The 19,424-nt window shown below is 43.6% G+C and overlaps 1 protein-coding gene across 1 annotated transcript in view; it reads left to right on the top strand.

Annotated features, from left to right (window-relative positions):
* Positions 1-42: 42 nt before the first annotated feature.
* PGM2L1 (phosphoglucomutase 2-like 1) overlaps positions 43-19,424 on the top strand; it is a 39,805-nt gene continuing 20,423 nt past the window's right edge. Inside the window, exons 1-2 of the mRNA XM_010283221.1 lie at positions 43-241; positions 15,791-15,966. Of these exons, the coding sequence (XP_010281523.1) occupies positions 43-241; positions 15,791-15,966 (375 nt within the window). The remainder of the gene's footprint in view (positions 242-15,790; positions 15,967-19,424) is intronic.

Genomic DNA, 19,424 nt, shown 5'->3' with positions numbered 1-19,424 from the left:
CTCTGCCCTCCCGGGGCTCTTTGGTCATCAGTCCCGTCGCGTATGCCGCCTCCATCCCATCCTGCCCGGTGCCGAGGGTGGTGTTTGGTCCCTTCTCCCTCCCCGGGGCCCTCCGCGTTCCCTCAGCAGGGCCCGTCCCTCCGGGAAAGGCAGGTGCCCTTCGAAAAACGGCTCTCAGGATCCAGCCAAATCCCAGAAGGCTGCCGTGACCGAGAAATTGGTCACCTGCGAGAGGGGACAGGTGAGGCATGCGGCCATCCCGGGGCTGTACCTGACGCAGGGATGGTATGATGTCATCTTACTGGCGCAGGGAGTACGGCACCTGCTTCGTGTTGCTACCGCTTCTTCGTTATGACAGAAACGTGTGGCTTGCGAAATCAGGTTTAAGGATTGTTCAGTGGCTTAGCGTGCAGTTAAGTGTAGAATGGCATCGTTTTGTTTTCCTTAATTTCCTGAATTTAACACCCTCCCCAGGAGAGAAACGGGCTCTGGAGGTCTAAGTTCTGGCAGCGCCTTTCCTTTTCAGCTCCAGCAGGGTGTCAGGAGGACCGCAGGCTTGGTTTGTTTGGATTAAACCATCCAAAGCAAATTTGGGGCTGTAATAATAATACAGGTTACAAAATATTGGAGGTTATTTTGCTTAACTCATTGTTGAAAGGGTTACTTTTCTTTTCAGATGGTTTGTCCAAACATCATGGCCTATGCTTTAAAAAAATATCGTGAAGATGGGGGAGGGTAAACTGCCAGTGTGACAGTGCTTTAGTTTTCTGTCTGTGGCTTCTTTTTTCTTTTTTTTTTTTTTCCCTTTTGACTTTAATGTGAGTGATTGTCAATGTGTTTATACTGTTTCCTCTTTAGTTTTGTCCTGGCAGGATCAAAGCAGGAGGGCTACAAGTAAACTCTACATGTCAACCCTTAGATGAGCTTTCTGCTGCATGGAAATATTCTCTCTTTGCTTTTTGCAGGAATTAACACTTGCCATCTTCACATTCTGCGCTCAGAGCTGCTGGTGTGAAAATAGCTGGGAATAGTGGTAGGGGGGAGGGAAGGAGTGGAAATGGGAAATGGCATTCCTGATAATATAACTGATAATCCAGATGGAACTCGAGTATATTAATTTTTTAATATAACTTATAATTAGTGTATTGGAAGGTTTTTTTTTTTAATACATATTTATTCTAAAAATGTATGAAGTAGGAGAATCACAGAATCGCAGAACTTACACCTTTTACTGTTAAGGCTACTGGGGAACCTTTTTTTTTTATTAAACCCAGCAATAGTGAAATATTACTGCTTCCATAGCTCCTTCTAAGGCCAAAATGAACCAATAAAATAAAAACTGAAGAGTCAGTTTGATTGTAGCTGTTTACCTTTGCTTCCCTAGGTGATAATCATGGCCTTCCCTACAAGGCAGCTTGAACTTATTACTTGGAGAGATTTCGAAGAGGGTGCCTGTGCATTTTGAAAATTCAGAATCGCTTGGAGAAGCAGGAGTGGGCGCTCCTGCAGGAGCGGGGGCTGCACGGCTGGGGGCACGGGTGGTTTGGAAGCACTGACAGTCCCTCTGTAGAGGATGTAAACGAGGAGAAGGTATTGTGGGACGGGAAGGCGATGAGAAACCAGCAAGTACAGAATGAGGGAGGCTTATTTGTCTGATGCCCTCGAATTTCACCACAAACCTAGGAAATGAGGTCTCTGTAGGTTTGCTGCTTATCAAACAGCTTGACAAGGAGCTGTCTCTGTCTCGCCCCTTCCCAGCTTCCTCGGCTGTAGGGACTTTTGCTGCCTCTGATGAAGAAAAAAAAAAAACAAACTGTGCACTCTATTCACAGCTATATTTAGCTGTGGGGAGCTTTTGTCCTCTAACTTAATTGAAAATTACTTGCTGTAATTAATCCTTAGGGTTGTGCTCTTCATCCTTTTTGATTTGGGTATATGTGCTAAGCTCTTCTAAAACTAACTGATTGAGTGGGTGGGCGGAGGAGACCTGACCGTATGATGAACTTTCTGCCTTCCTCCTCTCTCTCACCAGTATCTGCATCTTCATTAATGCTTGTAGCAACTGGCTTAAAGGAAGCTCACTAGTTAACTCTCCTTAATTGCTGTGTGTTTACTTTTGTCTTTGAGACAGGCTTGGAGGCACAAGGCACCTGCCTTTTGTTCCATCCTCATTGGTAAGATATGTGAGTAGTTAGTCATTGTTCTATATTTTCTCCCTTTAACTGCTCTTCATCCACTCTTTAACTTTCCTATTGTACTTCCACATCTGCTTTGAGTCTCCTGAAGGAGTCTGGTTTGCGTAGAAAGCTGTGTCAAAGTTTTCTCCAAGAAAACTGCTTCTCTTTAGAGCAAACTTTAGAATTTTGGCCCCTGGTTGTAGTAATAATTTTTATGTGCTTTAAAGCATGTTTTAAAACACTTAAGTGGCTTTATAGAGTGGCAAGAATGTGTTACACAGAATGGCATGAAAATGAGGTGTGCTCAGTACAGTAGCTGAGCATTTGTTACATGTAGTGGCAAGTTTTGTTTTTTTTTTTTAAAAGACCTATTGATACTCTAACCATAAGCATATTAAAAAAATTAATATACTAGAGTTCCATCTGAGTTATTAAGTCTGAGGGTCAGATACTGGCTCAGCAGCTGGTGGGAGAGAACAGTATCATTAATATCCTGATTTACTTAATGAAAAACATGATCCCAAAGAAAGATTCACAGCTTTGCCCAAAAGTCAGAGTAAGTAACAGGTGCCCTCTTGCTTTCCATTAGTAAGTCCTCACTCTGTAAAAATTAAGCCTAAGCTCAAGCTGTTGGCTGATGGTTTATTAATTAGCCCTGTAGGCTTGCTGACAGGACTCATGTTCCCCGGGCATGCCTGATGTAGTGTAGCTTTGCCCGTCTTCCATAAAGATATGGAGGAGTGTTTGCACACAAACCTCTCCTGCGCTGTGGCTGTTGAGGTGGAGTGTACCTGGGAGAAGGCAATGTTTTGTGGTGATTACTAAGGTGGTGTTAGAACGTCATGTTGGGGGGGAAAACTTGAACTAGTTCTGCAGGAGCTGCTTGTGCAGCCCCCTTTCACTGTACTCTCATTGTGTTTTACTAATTCATGGACTCATTGTCAGTGCACAAACGTAGCATGGATAGCTTCCTACTTGCTAACAAGGTGCCTTGGGTTGGTTTTAGGGCTTCTTTTGGAGTGCCTCTCGGTGTTCTTTTTAACTTCTGTGGCTTTTAAGATGCATTTCAAGAGGAATTGGACTTGGCAGTTAGAGAGCAATAACCTGCTCCTGTTGTTCAACTTGCAACATCTTTTCTTTTCAGTGGAAATTTTAAGAATGAAAATGGGAGAATAAAGTCTAGGAATTGGCCACAAACAAGAAGAGAACTTCCTTCAAATTACATGTATGCATTGCAAGTTTTAACATTAAAACATGGGAGATAAAATTGTGAATTAATCAAATAGTTGATTCTGGGTAGACTGGGGTATGAAACCCATCTTGCTACAACGAAGACTACTGAGAGCATGTAAACAAATGGGTGACATGAGGGAGGCTCTGAAATAACACAAGTACTGTGCTTTAGTGCCTGTTCGGAGACATTAAACTATACCAAGTCCATCAGGATAGTCTTGAAGCTTATACTTCATGGCATTATGGTCTGTATTGATAAATAAGACCTGTTGCTGTCTGTGGTGTCATCGTGAAGGCAGGAAAGGTGTCGCTGTTCTGTGTTTACACACTTGGATATCGGAAATAAGATTTGAGCATTAAGACTTGCTTTGTATAGTTTGGAACTTCCCTGTGTTAGGTACCTTTCATAAATATAAGTATTCTGTATGAAGTAGGATCTTATATGCAGTTAAGCCACAAATTTGGGTGGTCGAGTGATCTTAAAATGTTCTGAGAAAAGGATGGTTTTTATCCTGCATCAGGTCATAATGGGAGAATTGCAGAAAGAAGGTAGTCTTCCTCCTTCCTGGTTGCTATACTTCCCCCTTGCTACCTGCCTGGGCTGGCACAGTATTGATGCAGTTGTTCAGGGAATGGATCCAGGGTGGCAGGGAGGAGGGAGCGGGTTTGTTACTGATCAGGCTTGCTGCAGCTGCAGAAATGTTTTTTCTGACACAAGAACGGGGCCAGCATGTTAGTGGGAGCAATCTGGGAAGGCGAGAACTGTCTCCTTCAGCAGCAGTGAGCTATAAAGCATTACTACAATAGGTTTCAATCCTTATTGAAAAAGCTTATTTAAAAAGACATGCGGAAATGACTGTTAAAAAAAAAAAAGCAGTTATGTAAGGTTTTTTTGTTTCTTCTTTTGTATTGGGCTAATATAAATGAGGTTGCTTCTCTGCTGGCCTGTGCAGCTGGCTCCTGGGGAGCCCTGCGGCACCCCACCCTGGTGCTTTCCACCCATCTGGGTTCCTCTGTGCAGCTCTTGGATTTATTCATAGGTACACTTTATGTAGGCCATATATGTGTGATATACACACACATATTTAAAAATCCAAAAACAGAAGGAAACAAGGACAGCAAGGAACAACCCCAAAAGGTTACCAAAAAAGACAGCACAAATTGGAAGAACCAGCCAATAGGTTTATGAATCAGAAACTTTGAGGAATTTTACGTACTCAGGGTGGGTGGTGGTGAGGTTACTCTGTCCATGGCTGTGGGGATTCTCTAGCTGCTGCCACGGAGACGGAGGGTGGTGGGGAGGTTACTTTTGGCCATGGGGAGCTACTAGCTACCTGTAGGACAGTGGCGGGGTACAGAGGTGGTGGAATACAGGAGTGGTGGGTGGTGCAGAGATCCCTCTGCACGTGGCTGTGGGGAGCTTCCAGCTGCCTGTAGGTCCATGATGCGGTACAGACTGGGGCTGTGTGTTCTTTCCTTATCCTTAGGTCAGCACCTTTGCAGAAAGGTGCAGAGATCTCCAGCTGAGTAGCAGAGCCTCTGGTCTGGTTATGCCTGTATCTGGGGCTGCAGCTGTCAAAGAGGGAAGAATCAACAGCCAAAGCAGTCACCGTCCATCACCTCAGACCTCCCCTGCCTCGCCACCTGGGGCCGTCCGAGCCTCCTGCCAAGGCTGTCCATCCCATGTCTCCCTGATGGCCGCTAGACACCCCTCCTAGCCCAACCGTGCCACCCATGCCCAGTGACATGAGCCACCACCAGTGTTCTGGCCACTGTATCACTAGTGATAGTGCACGGAGCTCATGTGGAGCCCAGTCCCACAGCTCTCAGCTAAAAGGATGGGGAGCTCCGCCTGCCCATGGCTCAGAGGAGCTTCCAGCTCCCAGCATGACTGATGGGATACAGGCAGGATACTTATCTCTGGAGGGAGAGGACAGGAGTGTGCTGTGGTCTGGTCCCATCCCTCTCTGGGTCTCCAGCTCTGATGCACAGGAGAAACAACAAACACCCTGCCCTCCCCTGCCTGGCACAGCCCTTGGCATGCCCATGTCGGGCTGGCTGTGTCACCAAATCTGTGACATGGGCCACCGCCAATGTTCGGCCTGCTGTGACGTGGCCAGGACATCACCAGGGCTGGTGCATCACTGAAGTGGACCATTCAAGCAAGAAGAAATAAATATTAATGTAATAATAACAACTGATAATGATGGTGGTGGGGAAAAACTAAGTAGCTGTAGCAGCAATTTAAAGAAAGCAGCTCAGCAAAGGTTAAAATAGAATTAAAAGCAGTGGGTCCTATCTGTTGCCCAGTTCTAAAGGTTTGTGCTGCTGAGATTTGTAGGTTTAGAGGCTAAATTCCGGAAGAAAAATGCTTGTCAAGTTGACTGGGGGTAGTATTTCACATCTTTGAGATTAAAGATATGTCCAGGGCCAAACTCTGCATCCACGAGTTGCTGATGGCACTGAAGACATCTCAGTGTGAACTGCAGGACTCGCATCTTTCTCTCCCCGACACAAACCGGAGATTTTGCCAGGGACTGTTCTGTATTACGTACTTCAGTTAGACAGTGGAACAAAATCGGTAAGTTAGCTTCCATTTCCTTTGTTCCCTTCAAAAGTGTTACATCCTCTTTAGAACCAGAAGCAATGGGCACAAAATGAAACACAGGAGGTACCCTCTGAGATGGAGTCTCGGTCCTTGGAGATATTTAATAGCTATCTAGACAGGGTCCTGAGCGACTGGCTCTGTGTCCCTGCTTGAGCAGGAGAGTTGGAAAAGATAACCTCTGAAGGTCTTGTTCTGTGAAACAAAAGTCTATTTGAAGTTACTTATATAAACTGTACAAAATCTTCCGTAAAAACAGAAGTAGTGAAATGAAGGCCAACAGAAAGATGTCTTCTTATTTACTGGATGTGCTCTCACCACGACTCTCAGGAAGAGCAGAGAACCACATGAAATCTGTGTGCTGTGAACTGGCTCAGGCTGTTGAACAACGCAGCAATGTGGCCTGCTTTGCCTGCGACTTCTTCCTGTTTTGTACACTGAGCCACAGAATTAAATTAAAGGACTTTGAGCTATGCTTCTGTGTGCTGCTCCTCTTGCCATTTGGTTTTGTGTTGTCCGTTTTTCTGCAATGCGACTGTGGGTCTCTAATCAGAGAATTGCTGGTTTGGAGTTTTTTACAATCCTTCCTTGCAGACACAGGTTCATTCCTGAAAAGACAGTACGACGTGCCTGTCCCTCTCAGAGGGAAGTAGCACTTCGGCGGTGCAGTCTGCTGTGCGCTCCACAGTACAGTGGGGCTGTAGTCGCACTGTTTGTGGCCTAGTACCCTCCAGGGTGGATGGGCACTGTCAGCACTACGTAGTGCTTGGCTGAGGCCCATACGGTACATGCAGCCTCCCTGCCCCAGGAACTCATTGCCCTTCTTGGTTCAAAGTGCTGGTGGTTTTGGTAGTGTGAAGACTTGGGTCCTGTGTACATGAGTTATATGACATATGGGGGAGGTACAGGGCCTTTGGGGACAGCATTGGAGGATTCATTTTGGTGCATGGAGCAAAACTATTTCATGGTTGACCCAGATAGGCAGAATGGATGTAGACTGTACCTAAAATGTTCTTTCCGCCTGACTTCCTCAACTGTTACAGGCTCCCTACCAGAGGAAGTTGACTGTTATGGAGGTGTTGTGGTGCTCTGAGGCACCAGAATTTAGGAACAAAACAAACTTTTTAGCAGGGCCTGTAACAATAGGACAAGGAGTAATGGTTTTAAACTGAAAGACGGTAGATTTAGACTAGATCTAAGGAAGATGTTTTTCACAGTGAGGGTGGTGAAACCCTGGCCCAGGTTGCCCAGAGAGGTGGTCGATGCCCCATCCCTGGAAACATCCCAGGTCAGGTTGGACGGGGCTCTGAGCAACCTGCTCAAGTTGGGGATGTCCCTGCTCATGGCAGGGGGTTGGACTAGATGGCCTTGAGAGGTCCCTCCCAACCCAAGCTACCCTATGATTCTATGAAACTCGCAGTGTAAATGTACCCACAGTGGGCTGGCAGAGACAAGGGATGGTAGGGAACCTTCTACCCCTCAAGTACAGTATTTACAGCCATATGTGGAGGCTTGTGATTTGCTCTACCATCACCTTTCCCTCTCCCACTGCTGTAAGTAGCCTGAGTCACTTCTTGCCTGCAGTTACCTACTGATTTTCACATAAAAATGTTGGTGCGGTTGCCAACTAGAAAACAAACATTTCTTGCTTAGCAAGAGGAAATGAGAACCTACAATTTCTAAGAGAAATTGTAAATGAGAACTTGATGCAAGTGCCACTGCTGGTCTTCAGTTTTGTATATCTGGTGATGAGCTGTGCCACAGACAATGCTCTGTTCCTCTTAGGAATAGAGGAGTTCATAACTCCTCGTTAGGAGTTACCACAAATAGGTGCTCTGGTGTGCTTGGATCTTAGGGACTGACCTTGGTTTCATTTGGAAAGAAGCTTAAAACAATTGCTAATTAAAAAACAAAGGCTGTCTGGCTGAGCTTGATGCACTTAATCTGTGGCTGTCAAATTAGCTGAGTTCTAAGCAAATTTGAGAGCTTTTTTCCCCCCTCTTCCAGGCTGCACATGCAAAGATTGTCTGCAAAACAAAAAAATTATTGCTATGAGAGTTGTAAACTGCCACTTATTTTGACAGGATATTAGCTTTGAAACCTAATTCTGTCAGTAACTACAGATTATTAACATGATGGGGAGTGAAAGAAGCAGTAAGAAATGCTCAGCTAATGCCTTTGTACTTTAATTCTCCAGTTGTTTCAGATTATGTATCGTGATGAGGTACCAAAAAAAGTGTAATTCTGTCTCAGTAGGCAGTTGTGCAGTACGTGAAAAACTGAAGGTGAAGAACCATAACATTAAATTCAGCAGAGAATTATTTTTTTTTGTTTAATAAACCTCCAGCCTTTCTTAAATGTGTTGATGTTGCCGAGTCTCAACTACCACACTGGAATGCGGCAGGTATGACCCCACAGTTCTGCCCTACATCTGATTCTGGCAGTAAGTTTTTATGAGTAGTTGTTTAAAGTATATCTCACATCCCTTAGCAGGCTCATCTCCTTCCCTCCTCTTAAAAGCCATTAAAATCACTTTAAAATTTAACTCCAAAGGACCACTAACACAGGTTATGTAAAGTTCCTGACTGAGAACTAGTCAGAAACAACACTGGTAACTTGCAGAAAACACTATATGAGGAACTGATACTAGCTTTCTAGAGATGTAATAATTTTATAGGAAAAAATAATGCAGAACTTTTTTTTTTTTTGTGGTGTTCATGTAAGTGCAGAACTGTGTTTAGACTCTTACCTGTGCAACAACCTGTCTGTGTCTGCCCTGAATGTTTCTCATTTCCATTTCTTTGTGGCAGTGAATCTGAAGTACCGAAGGGGAGGTTCTGATAGTCTCCTCTCTCCTCCTGGCTTGTTAGTACCGCCAAACCCCACCTTCTGTGAGAATGAGAGGACTCCCTGAATGGACTTGGTTGAGTCTACTTGAAATGGGGTAGGAGAACATTGCCTGACCTCTCGTTGCTTTTTACTTCCCACATAGCAAATGGCAAACCTCAAAGCTATTTAAAAATTAAGAATGCTCTGCAAATTTACATCTTAAAATGGTAGATTAATGTCTCTCAGGGCACCCGCATCACGCTTGTAGGTGCTGCCAGATCGGGAAGTAGCTGCTATTCAGGGGCAAGTAGACAGGCTGGGGGAATGGACCAGCAGGGACATTAAGTTAAATTCAGTGAGGACAGGCTGCGCTTAAGAAAGAGGAACCCCCTGTGGCAATACAAGCTGGGTCTCAGCTCTGCCGAAAGGGCCCCGGGAGTCTCCGCAGGTGGCGTTCCGCACAGGAGCCAGCAGCCTCCCCGGCAGCCGAGGAGGACGACAGCATGGGGAGGAAGGAATTCTCTCCCTTTACTCAGTACTTGTTAGCCTGCATCCAGATACCGCGTCTGGTTTTGGGCCCCCCCAGTACAAGATAGAAACAGACAAACTGGTGCAAGTTCAGCAGAGGGGCTCCAGGATGGTTGGAGGCTGGAGCCGTCGCCCTGTGAGGTGAGCCTGAGGGAACCGGTGCTGTTTCTCCTGCTTGTCCTCTCCCTGCTGGACCAAGGGGAAAAAAAAAAGGGGAGAGCCACAGCCAGAAACCCAACTCTAGCCCAGTCACCAGCCAGAGGCACCTCTTCCCTTCCCTGCCCCTCTTCTGGCCCCAGCAGTGTACGCTGAGGTAGCACGAGCCTCTCCTTCCAGGGCCCTCCTGGCCACTCTCGCCTTATCTGCTGGCTCCTTGCATGCTGCTGGCAGTGGCCAGGGCCCCTTCCCCACCTGGAGCAGCAGGAACAGCATCTGTTGCCTCTCGATTGCTGCCTTGTCCTGTCTCCTAACATATATATATATCTCTCTCTCTATATATGTGTGTGTGCGCGCGCGCGCAGCAGCAAGGCGTGGTGGCTGCTTGCCAGATGTGTGGAAAGCTGTTTGGCAGCAGAGGTCTCTCCATCCCTGGAGGGTGTAGACCTGTGTGTGGGTCTCACCTCCATCCCCAATGCTGCCTTCTTCCCTACCCTCTTTGCCTTTGGGACATTGATTCCTGTGGGCTTGAAGGACCCTGCTCTCTGCCAGATGTTTCTTCCACCAGTGAGTAATCCTCTGAAAGCCAGTGTGGGGCTTGGAGGAGTCTGAGCCCTTTGAAGGGTCCATCTCCCTTCTTTGGGGAGAGTCGGTGCCGCTCCTGCCGGGAGTCGTGCTGAGCTCAGGCACAGGCGTTCCGGTCGCAGCAGGCAGACCCTGTGTCGTCGTTTAGCCCCAGCCGGTAACTAAGCACCACGCAGCCCCTCACTCGCTCCCCCACAGTGGGATGGGGGAGAGAATCAGTACCCTGCCAAATCCACGGTACTGAAATGGATTCTGCCTCTTCTTTTTTCCCCCTTCCCTAACTACTTCCTAGCGTGGGATAGCGACTGCAGCCTCGTTACTGGGATATTCCCTGCTCAGCTTCACAGGGAAATGAAGGAGAAACCCGTACCTGTCAGTCAGTCAGGTCCTGAGCCCCTTGAAGTATCCCTACTAGACGAGTCACCAGCACTTCTGGAGCGGCTGAGGGACTCTAGGAAAGACCACAAGTCGTGTTGGTGGGCTAAGGCTGCAGGCACTGAGCTCAGCACAGCCCCTTTGCCCTCATCTCCCACCCTCTCTGCCTCCCACAGTGATGCTGCCACTTGCTGGCACAGCAGCCGGGGTCCCTGCCCCGACCTGCATTCCCTGAGCTGCTCTTCCAGAAAGTCCTGTTGGCCAGCGGTGCGGAGACTTGGCATGCTTGGTGGATACTGAAGGAAATGCTGTTTTCATATCCTTGACATCCATGTACTGCTTAACTTTAGAAGCAGCACTAAATTCTGTGGGCGCTTCAAATCACTAAATCCATGAGAAGAATTTGAATTGCTTTGTTAGAGTCATTGGAGACACATGGATATCTTGGACCATGGGTTTTATTAAGGAATGACTATTTTTGTATGAAACAGCCTACTTTATTTTTGCTTAAGACAGGAAGCTTTAGGCAGTCTTGTGGGTTTTTTTTTTGTTTGTTTGTTTTTAAGGATATTCAAAGTAATGTCCAAACACTGTCGTTGATAATCTCTAAGGAACTTCCCTTTTGCTTATGCTAGCCTTCTGCATTACGATTAACGGAGTTTGCTGACATACTAATCCAGGCAACGGTTAAGAGCGAGCACTTCAGTTGTTCTTATTTTGTGTTTCTAAGCTAATTGAGTTTGGTGCTAACAGCGTGCTGCTGCCTTGGTTGGCTTTAGAAGCTCAAGAAATCCTTTTCTAAGCAGTGATCTGTTATAGTTACTTTTGAATACATCAGTGAACTACTTAAAGCTGCTAGTAAGCCTCTCACCTCAGCATCATGTAATTGCATCCCTCGGTGGGATTGATATTTCCTTAGAATTTAGAACTACAATGGGATGCTGCACAGCTTGACTGATCTGATGTACACTCCTAGTGCCTCTTGCTTCACGTGACAGGGAAGTTAGTGTTGGACTAATGACTTCAGAAAATGGCTTTGCGTAAAGGCATACTAGGCTTTCTTCTTCATAATCCCAATCTTTCGTGTTAAAAGTCTGTTGTGTGTTTTAGCATTACAACTATTCCGCTTTGAGAAATGGACCTTCATAAGAGCTACTGCGAAACTTTCAGGTGTATTACTTTATTTCATAACTGTAAAGCAAAGCGGCAAAAAACCTGTTTTTTGATAATCTGCAATAAGGTTAAATGTCAACAGTGGAAGCTATCATTATCTTTTAGCCCCACCTGATTGCAGTGCCTTTTGAAATTCTCAGTTTAGTATGGTAAATGGTGTTCATACCCAAGCAGTATGTTGCAAGAAGCTGATCCATAGGCTTTGAAGCTCCAATTCAGAGAAAAACTGAAAAGCAGGAAACAATGAGAAGCAGCAAGTAACATGCCACGAATGGTTGTGCTAGCAGCTGTCTTGAGACCAGACTTCTAGTGCTGTTGAATGCATAACCCAGAGCATGAGACAGATCATCACCACATCTGAATTTATATCAAGTCTTGTAAAACTCCTTCTTTCTGTTGCTCCAGGTCGTTTGTAGAAAGCTTTGAGATTTTCTTCTTTAGCTTGTAACTTTTTTTTTCCCTCCTTCCTTCCTTTGCTGATTGCAGGAAATTTTAGCTAACGGAGTGCGACCTGAGCAAAGTAAAATGTTACTTGGATGATGTTTTGGCTGACTCATTTTTGTTCCCTAAGAAATAAATAAGGTAGCTTCAATCAAAAAATGCATGTTAATCTAGTTGTAAAATGAATGTTTGCACTGTTGCTTCAGGAAAGCCTTGCCTCAATTTTGCAAAACTCAGACCATAAACTGTATGATGTACTACACATGATTCTGTTCTTGCAGGCAAGCAATACAGCATATCCTAAAAAGCTGTTAAAGATGCTGTGTCATTTAATAACCTTATTTTAAAGAAAAGCTATGTACTGAATTATGATAGTGTAAAATGAGGTTTTCATGTACTCAGACTCTGTTCAGATTAGTCATTTGTTTTCTGGTTGACTGCCTACGAGCAGCTAAAAGAGAAGCTTTCACTTCTGGGATTTAATATTTGTTGTGCCCTATTGTTTTTGTTGTATTTTTAGGCCTTTTCTAGCTGTGTTGTGAGTAATGGCTTGCTTTGGTTGCAGAGCCATCTGACAGCCCAAACAAGGACGGCTTGCCTTTTTATGTCAAAGCACAAAGAAATTAAAACTTATTTTAAATTCACATGTGTTGTCCTGCTAATGTTCAAGATCTGTTGTCAAGGAGTGGAAATAGTTTCAGATTTTGAACAAGCTTTATTTAATTTTTTTTTCCCCTCTAATGAATGTTTGTGCAGCTCATATGATTGTGCTTTTCCCAACATTAATCAAATCCTCCTGAAGAACCTCCCTCTGTGCAGAGCACGTTTCCCTGTGCTACAGAGGCTGCCTTGTGGCAGGCAGTGCCGGAGCTGAAGCTGGCTGACCTCTATTTTAAATGTCAGGGGTGCTTCACCCGTGCCTTTTAGATTCCATTTGCCTCTTTTAACCCTTCCTTTGGATCCTGCTTGAAGCAGCACTGTTTTAGAGAAGCTCTTGTGCAGCCTGAGCCGTACTATTATCCAGCTGGAGTCGTGGTTTTTTACAGCTCTCTATCGATCGCCTGCTACGCTCTCTGTTGTTGGCAAGCCTGGCTGGCTGTGCTGTGTTTATTATAGCTGTGAAGCGTTTTGTCCAAACTGGATGTCAGTAGGCAGGCTGAGTTTCCTGATGACCAAATGAATTTATAAAGCCTTCAAGCTCCCTGTGTTATAAAACGTGGGTCACTTTATTCAGAATACATTTTATAATTCATCCCCTTCTTTCAAAGCAGCATCCTATGGGTGAATCGCTCCCTGTTAGTACATGTTGTAAAAGGACACACATCGATATTCTCCTGTCATTGTTTTTCTTTGTCAAACTGGACTCGCTTTCTCTCGCTTCCCCCCTGGTCTCCCCAGGCATGTCCAGGATACTGTGGTTGGTATTGCCGTGACCATCTAATTCTAATCATCATAGGTAATTAATATTGAAGTTTCCCTATTTGGTCCCATTGTTTTCTAGCCTCAGTATTAGTTGAGGGTGCAGAATAACTATGAAGAACAAATAGAGTGTGTGTATGTGCATTTTGTACAGCTGGAAGTTCATAGCTTTGACAGTGATGCAAGTTTAGGAAAATACGGAATAAAGAGAGGGAGATTTCAATAATCAGTGTCTCTTATCCACCCTGGCATGTAACATGCTGTCTGCTGCACAGGATTGACTTAAAAACATTCGTAGGATTGTAGCATTTCCTACCTTAAGGTAAATACTTGAATTAAGCCCTTCAGAGATCACAGAATCACTAAGGTTGGAAAGGACCTTCAAGATCATCAAGTCCAACCATTAATCCAGCACCACCATGTCCCCTAAAACATGTCCTGAAGCACCACATCCACACGTTTTTTTTAACACTTTCAGAATTATGTATAATCACTTCCTCAACTGAACGAGGAATGGTAGTAAATGTATTCTCTATATGTGGAAATAACAAATGCTTATATTCTTTCATAAATGCAGTGACTCTGTTTAGAATGGAGTGGGTTTCAGATCAGAAGACTTGCTTCCTACTGTTCTATTTAGCCAAACGTTTTCCTTGTCAGGTGCCCATTCATTTTAGTCCTGGGTTTTAGATGACAAAGGCATGGGATGACTTTTTTTTTTTTTTTTTAAATGTCCTGTCCTGACTTGTCTGGTGTTTGTATCCCTTTTGTTGGTACAAAGAACCCTCCTGTGCAGTTCAGGATCTCCCTACAGGGGACATACTGAGATCACCCGTGCACCTCTGTCCAGACTCCCGCCGTGCTTGCGCTCTCCTTCGGCCTTTTTCTAGGCTTCTGCTGGCGGTTGCTGTCGGGTGCTGGACTAACCGGCCCTTTGGCCTGACCTGGTACGGCCCCTTTTGGGTAACGGCAGAGCAGCCGACCAGCAGGGCCACGCTGCGGTGCGCACCGTACAAACGTCAGCGTGTCACTGCAGCGAGCTTTCGGTTGTAATAAGCTGCACAAGCAGAGGTGAAGTCGTGTAAAAGTCGGCTAACAAGGATACCCGAGAGGGAGAATGTCTCTGGCTCTTCCATATGAACCATAAGACTGTTCATTTGATGCGTATCAATATATAAACTGATTTACGTAGTGTTTCGTTTTTAAATGTTTCCTTTGAGTAGGTTAGTGTGTGTATATTTAGCTGGTTTTGGGGGCAAATCATAAAGCAACTGCTCTCTTTTGTGTTCTCTAAGACCAAACATAAAGTTATGTTTCACAGACGCAAGGACTGCTTTTGGGAGCAGATTTTTTTTTTTTTTTTTCCTTCAGAAAGATGCTAACTCTTAAAGATACGTCCAGTGACTTTGGAGAAGTCTTTGTTTAGTGGCTGTGTCACATACTATGTGTAAAACGCATTCTTTCTGAACTTTTAAGTAATTGGAAAAGTTTGGTTTTAATTCTCTGGGTTTTACTGACAAAATTCTTGAGACCCTCCTAAATAAAGTTAAAAATCTAAGTTTGGAGAGTAGTGAAAGTGGCTGTTACAATGATGCACAGGATACTTACCTTCAGGAGTAGCACTTCTTTCCCCCCACCCCCCTCCAACCCCATTATATCCAGTGCATATACTGAGCAGGGAAAGTGTCAAAAATGGCTGGGGATCTCTGTCAGAGGGAAATACCCATCTTTCTTTGATAGTTTGTGATAAATAGGGGCTTTGACTCTCTTGTACCCACCTCACTAACAATATAACTTGAAAAGACAAGCTTTATTTTTAGTTTTACAATGTCAGCTTTATTTTAGTTTTTTTATGTTTACAGACCTTTCCTGTGGGTGGGGAGGAAGGAAATACTGCTTTGAAGTTAGGCTTTTTGTCTGTCTTCCAGCAGCACAGATCGAGAATTAACCTGTGTTACCTGCCTTGAAAAAAAACCTGTTCTAAAGTCTGTTCCTCACTTACAGGCTTCATGTAGCTGGAAAGTGTATTAATGAGTAGGCAAACACATCAGCACAGCAATGGCAGCAAGAGCTCTTGAATCTTTCTCAAATATCATACACAAAAGAGAGTATGACAGAAATGAGAGTTACAATGAAGGCTAGTTTGTGCAGACAGGCATTTTATAGGATAGGAAGAACTTGTTGCACTGCAGAACTCGGAATTGTTTAAAAACAAGAAGTACATAGTTCAGATCCTGATTGCGAGAACTAAATTAAAACTTTAATCTTCTTTTGCAGAACCAAAAAACAAAAGAACAGATTGAAAGCTTGTTACAGAATGGAAAACATAAAGAGTTACGGGATCGTCTCTGCTGCAGGCTGACCTTTGGGACCGCCGGGCTTCGCTCGGCTATGGGAGCAGGATTTTGCTACATAAATGATCTTACGGTGATCCAGTCAACACAGGTAAGCTGAATAGTTGCACAGGAGACAACTGAATGGTTTCGCAGGAAAAGTTTGGGTTGTATAGTGTTCCAGTGAAATACAGGCTGAGGGTGAGACACAGCAGCCATTCAACAGGAGAGCGATAGCATGAAATATTTAGTGCTGGAAGCAAATAAAGTAGCCTGAACAGGTTTGACTGGGCATCCTAGGAGGCAGAAGATAATCACTTCCACTGGAATTTGGCCAGTAGTTGAAGTTTATTATACTGCTGTGAAGTTGGAAACCATTAGCTGTCATAAGAACTTTTAGTATTTGTCAAAAACTAAACAAAAAAACCAAGAAAACCCAAAAAGCAAACCCACCCCCAACCAAACAAGCTTTTCTTTCATTTTTAGCCAAAGTTGTGAATAACTATACAAAAATAGCAGGTTTTACTAAGAAAATGAACTGAAAGTAAGATGAAAAAGCAAATGTAGACTGACTGTGAAGAACAACTGCATTGTAAATGGTTTAACTTCTGGGGAATCCTTCCAGTAACACCGGTGGTGTTACCTACAACTGGATTAGATAGTTGTACAAAATATTGTGGTTAAATGCACTGACATCACTGTAACTCTGTCTGTAGCTCTTGGCATTTTTTTAAGTAGACATGCAAGAAAATGATTTGAGATATGGACTTAAACTGTCAAACTGCAAATCTTATGTTACATATTGTATCAGAGAGGTCAATGATTCATTGTTTGTCTATGATTTAATATTTTTCTATTTGGGTTAGAGATATCATTATAGAATTATTTGCTGAGAAAACGTAAACAGATGTTGATCTTTCTGAGGACTAGTTCTTTGAAGTTTGGAGTAGAGTGTTTCGGGGCAGACTTCTTGATTTGAATATAGATGGGGAGATCTTGAACTCGACACGATCTGAAGACAAGACGCAGCTCTTGTCTGCTATTTTGATAGTTGTGTATTAGTGTTGTTGGAAAGGATCTTATGGGACGGGTGTGCATGTAGGGTAAAACTTTGGCCAGGGAAGGCTTGGTCTTAATTTCCTGCTTCTCTGCCAGAGATAGGCTCTGCTTGGTAGTGGCACTGGATGTACATTTAGAAGGGCACAAGCTGATACGTGGAGTTGAGGAGCTGGATAGAGGCTCACATGGGGTCTGTGCTCTAGTGGGAATGACTGGTGGCAGAGACTCGTCACTTCTAACACACCTTTTCCTTGAACCATGTTTTAGGTTTCCACCTTTTCAATAAACTTCCCCACCTTTTCAATAAACTTCTTTGGAAGGAACAGTTGATGTTGACTTGGTTTTTCATCAGAAGTGCTCTATGTTCCTTTTCTGTATTGTGCTCTCATAGTGGCTTTCTTCTTACATTTTCTTATTGTACAGTACCAGGGCCCTCTTCAGCTGATGTGTTCCTCTATAATTTCTTTTTTTCCCAAAACAAGTAGATTAAATAACTACTCTTCACAACTAAACTTTATAAAGAAATGAATTCAGAGTACATTTGATCTGATACTGTCCAGACTTTGAGCACATGAAAAAAGAGTCTGAATTTGGACAATGATTTATCCAGGGTTATAGTCAGGAATGGTAGTTTAACATGACGTCGACAGTCATTCTTGCACATAGTATATTATGGTAAATACTAAGCAAAAAGTAGTTGGATTCTTAATCTGTGAAATACAGCTTTCTCTCACCCCAGTGAAGGTAGTGGGAGGCAAGGAATGAGAAGTGTTGAATCCTTTTGAAAACAAATAGCCTGTCAGAAAATGGATGTTTTGTATTTCTTTTCCATATGAACATATAAAATACAAATGGGTTTGGACAGTGTATATTAAATACACTTAAACATCTTACCTGTTCCCACCCTTAGTCTTGACTATTGAAAATATAATCAACTGATAGATTTGTAACTGTTGTACTTGGAACATCAACAACAAGTTTTTGCTATGACAAACCTACTGAATCTTACCTACTTTGTCAAGTACTTTTTTACAAATGGAGCTTCAGCCATATGATAAAAGGTGTTTTATTACATGATTTACAAAGGGTTGATAAAACCTCTCATTGAATACCCTGTACTTAAACATTTTAAAATAGTCATCTCTTTTTTTTTTTTTTTTTCTTTCCCCACCCCTCCCCTAGGGTAACGCTCTGATACAAGTGTCTCAGTAGACATGACAATTAATTTTGTTTTCTCTTAGCTCGGGGTGAAGTGGCATGCTTAAAACAGCTGGGGCTTTATTAAGCTCTTTGCCATACTGCTAATGTCTGACTTGTACAACTGGTGCCCAAACTTTTGTGGTGAAGCCAAATTCCAATCTATACAGGCTTTGAAAAGAATTCAAGTAACATGTTGGAGCTTATTGGTAGGGTTTGAAACCCATCTTTGTATCTGACCATTTTTTCTCTTCAGTTTCATCTTGCGCCTAACTAAGTTTGCCTTAGGTTTCTGACCTCTAAACTGTACATATCTTAGAATGATGGTTCCTTTAATTCTAGCCTTACTGATCTGAGTATGCCAAACTCATCTGCTACAAATAACAGAATGGTATGAACAAAACTTACTGGTGTGGTACAGGTGGTCTCCACTGGTCCAGTGGGAATGAACTGAAGAGACTAAGAAAAAAATAGGTTAAAAACTAGTAGTTTGTTCCCAGTGGTGGAGTTGTTAAGAATAGCAAAGTTGCTTTCAACGAGTCCACTTTTCTCTGAAGAGGAGTAAACATCTTGATAATGCAGAGGAAGTTAATAATAGTCACTTTACTTTTTGGCCTGGGCAGTTGGTTGAATTTGGAGTTGCTCATGCTCCCAGCGCCTGACCGTTGCATGCTGCCTTTGGTTTCCAGTCTCGTGAAAGCGTGACTGCGCTTGGATCGGCTGACTGATACGGATTCTTGGCAGAAAGTGGAAAGTTTCATTTTGGTCAGCAGCGAATGCGCTTGCAGGCTCAGTTACATGGGCATAACCAGTTTCTGAAAGTAACAAGCTGGGTTGTGTTCATTTGCTCCCTCTGTAGAGCTTCCATTTTTAGTTTTTTATTAAAGTTGTGTATCAAGTTAGAAAAAGCAGTTTCTGGGAAGCAGATTAAAACTTGTTTCTGAAGTAAACTGCATCAGATTTCATCAGTTTGTTTGAGTACGCTTGCTTCAGAAGCTAAGGACATTAACAGTTTTGCTGAACCTAATCTGAAAATGGGCAACCCTGTCTCTCTGTATTTGTCCTTGCCTGCCACAGGAATAAATGGCCATTCAAAAAAGTAGACTTCAGTGTAATTAAAATATTTCCTTCAATGAAAATAAACCTTAGTTAAATTGCATGCTTAACTGCAAGCTGTGTTCTTCATTTGCACGATTAGATTGATATCATGAAAAGTCAGATCCGGAAAGGTACAGAATATCCAGAAGTTGCTTTTGACTCTTCTGGAGAGTGTAGGTATGTAACCTGCACATAAAGCCTAGATTTTCCTGCTCA

The sequence above is a fragment of the Phaethon lepturus genome, unplaced genomic scaffold, assembly GCF_000687285.1.
Source record: "Phaethon lepturus isolate BGI_N335 unplaced genomic scaffold, ASM68728v1 scaffold11960, whole genome shotgun sequence".
NCBI lineage: Eukaryota > Metazoa > Chordata > Aves > Phaethontiformes > Phaethontidae > Phaethon > Phaethon lepturus.
This window is presented reverse-complemented; position numbering and strand designations above follow the sequence as displayed.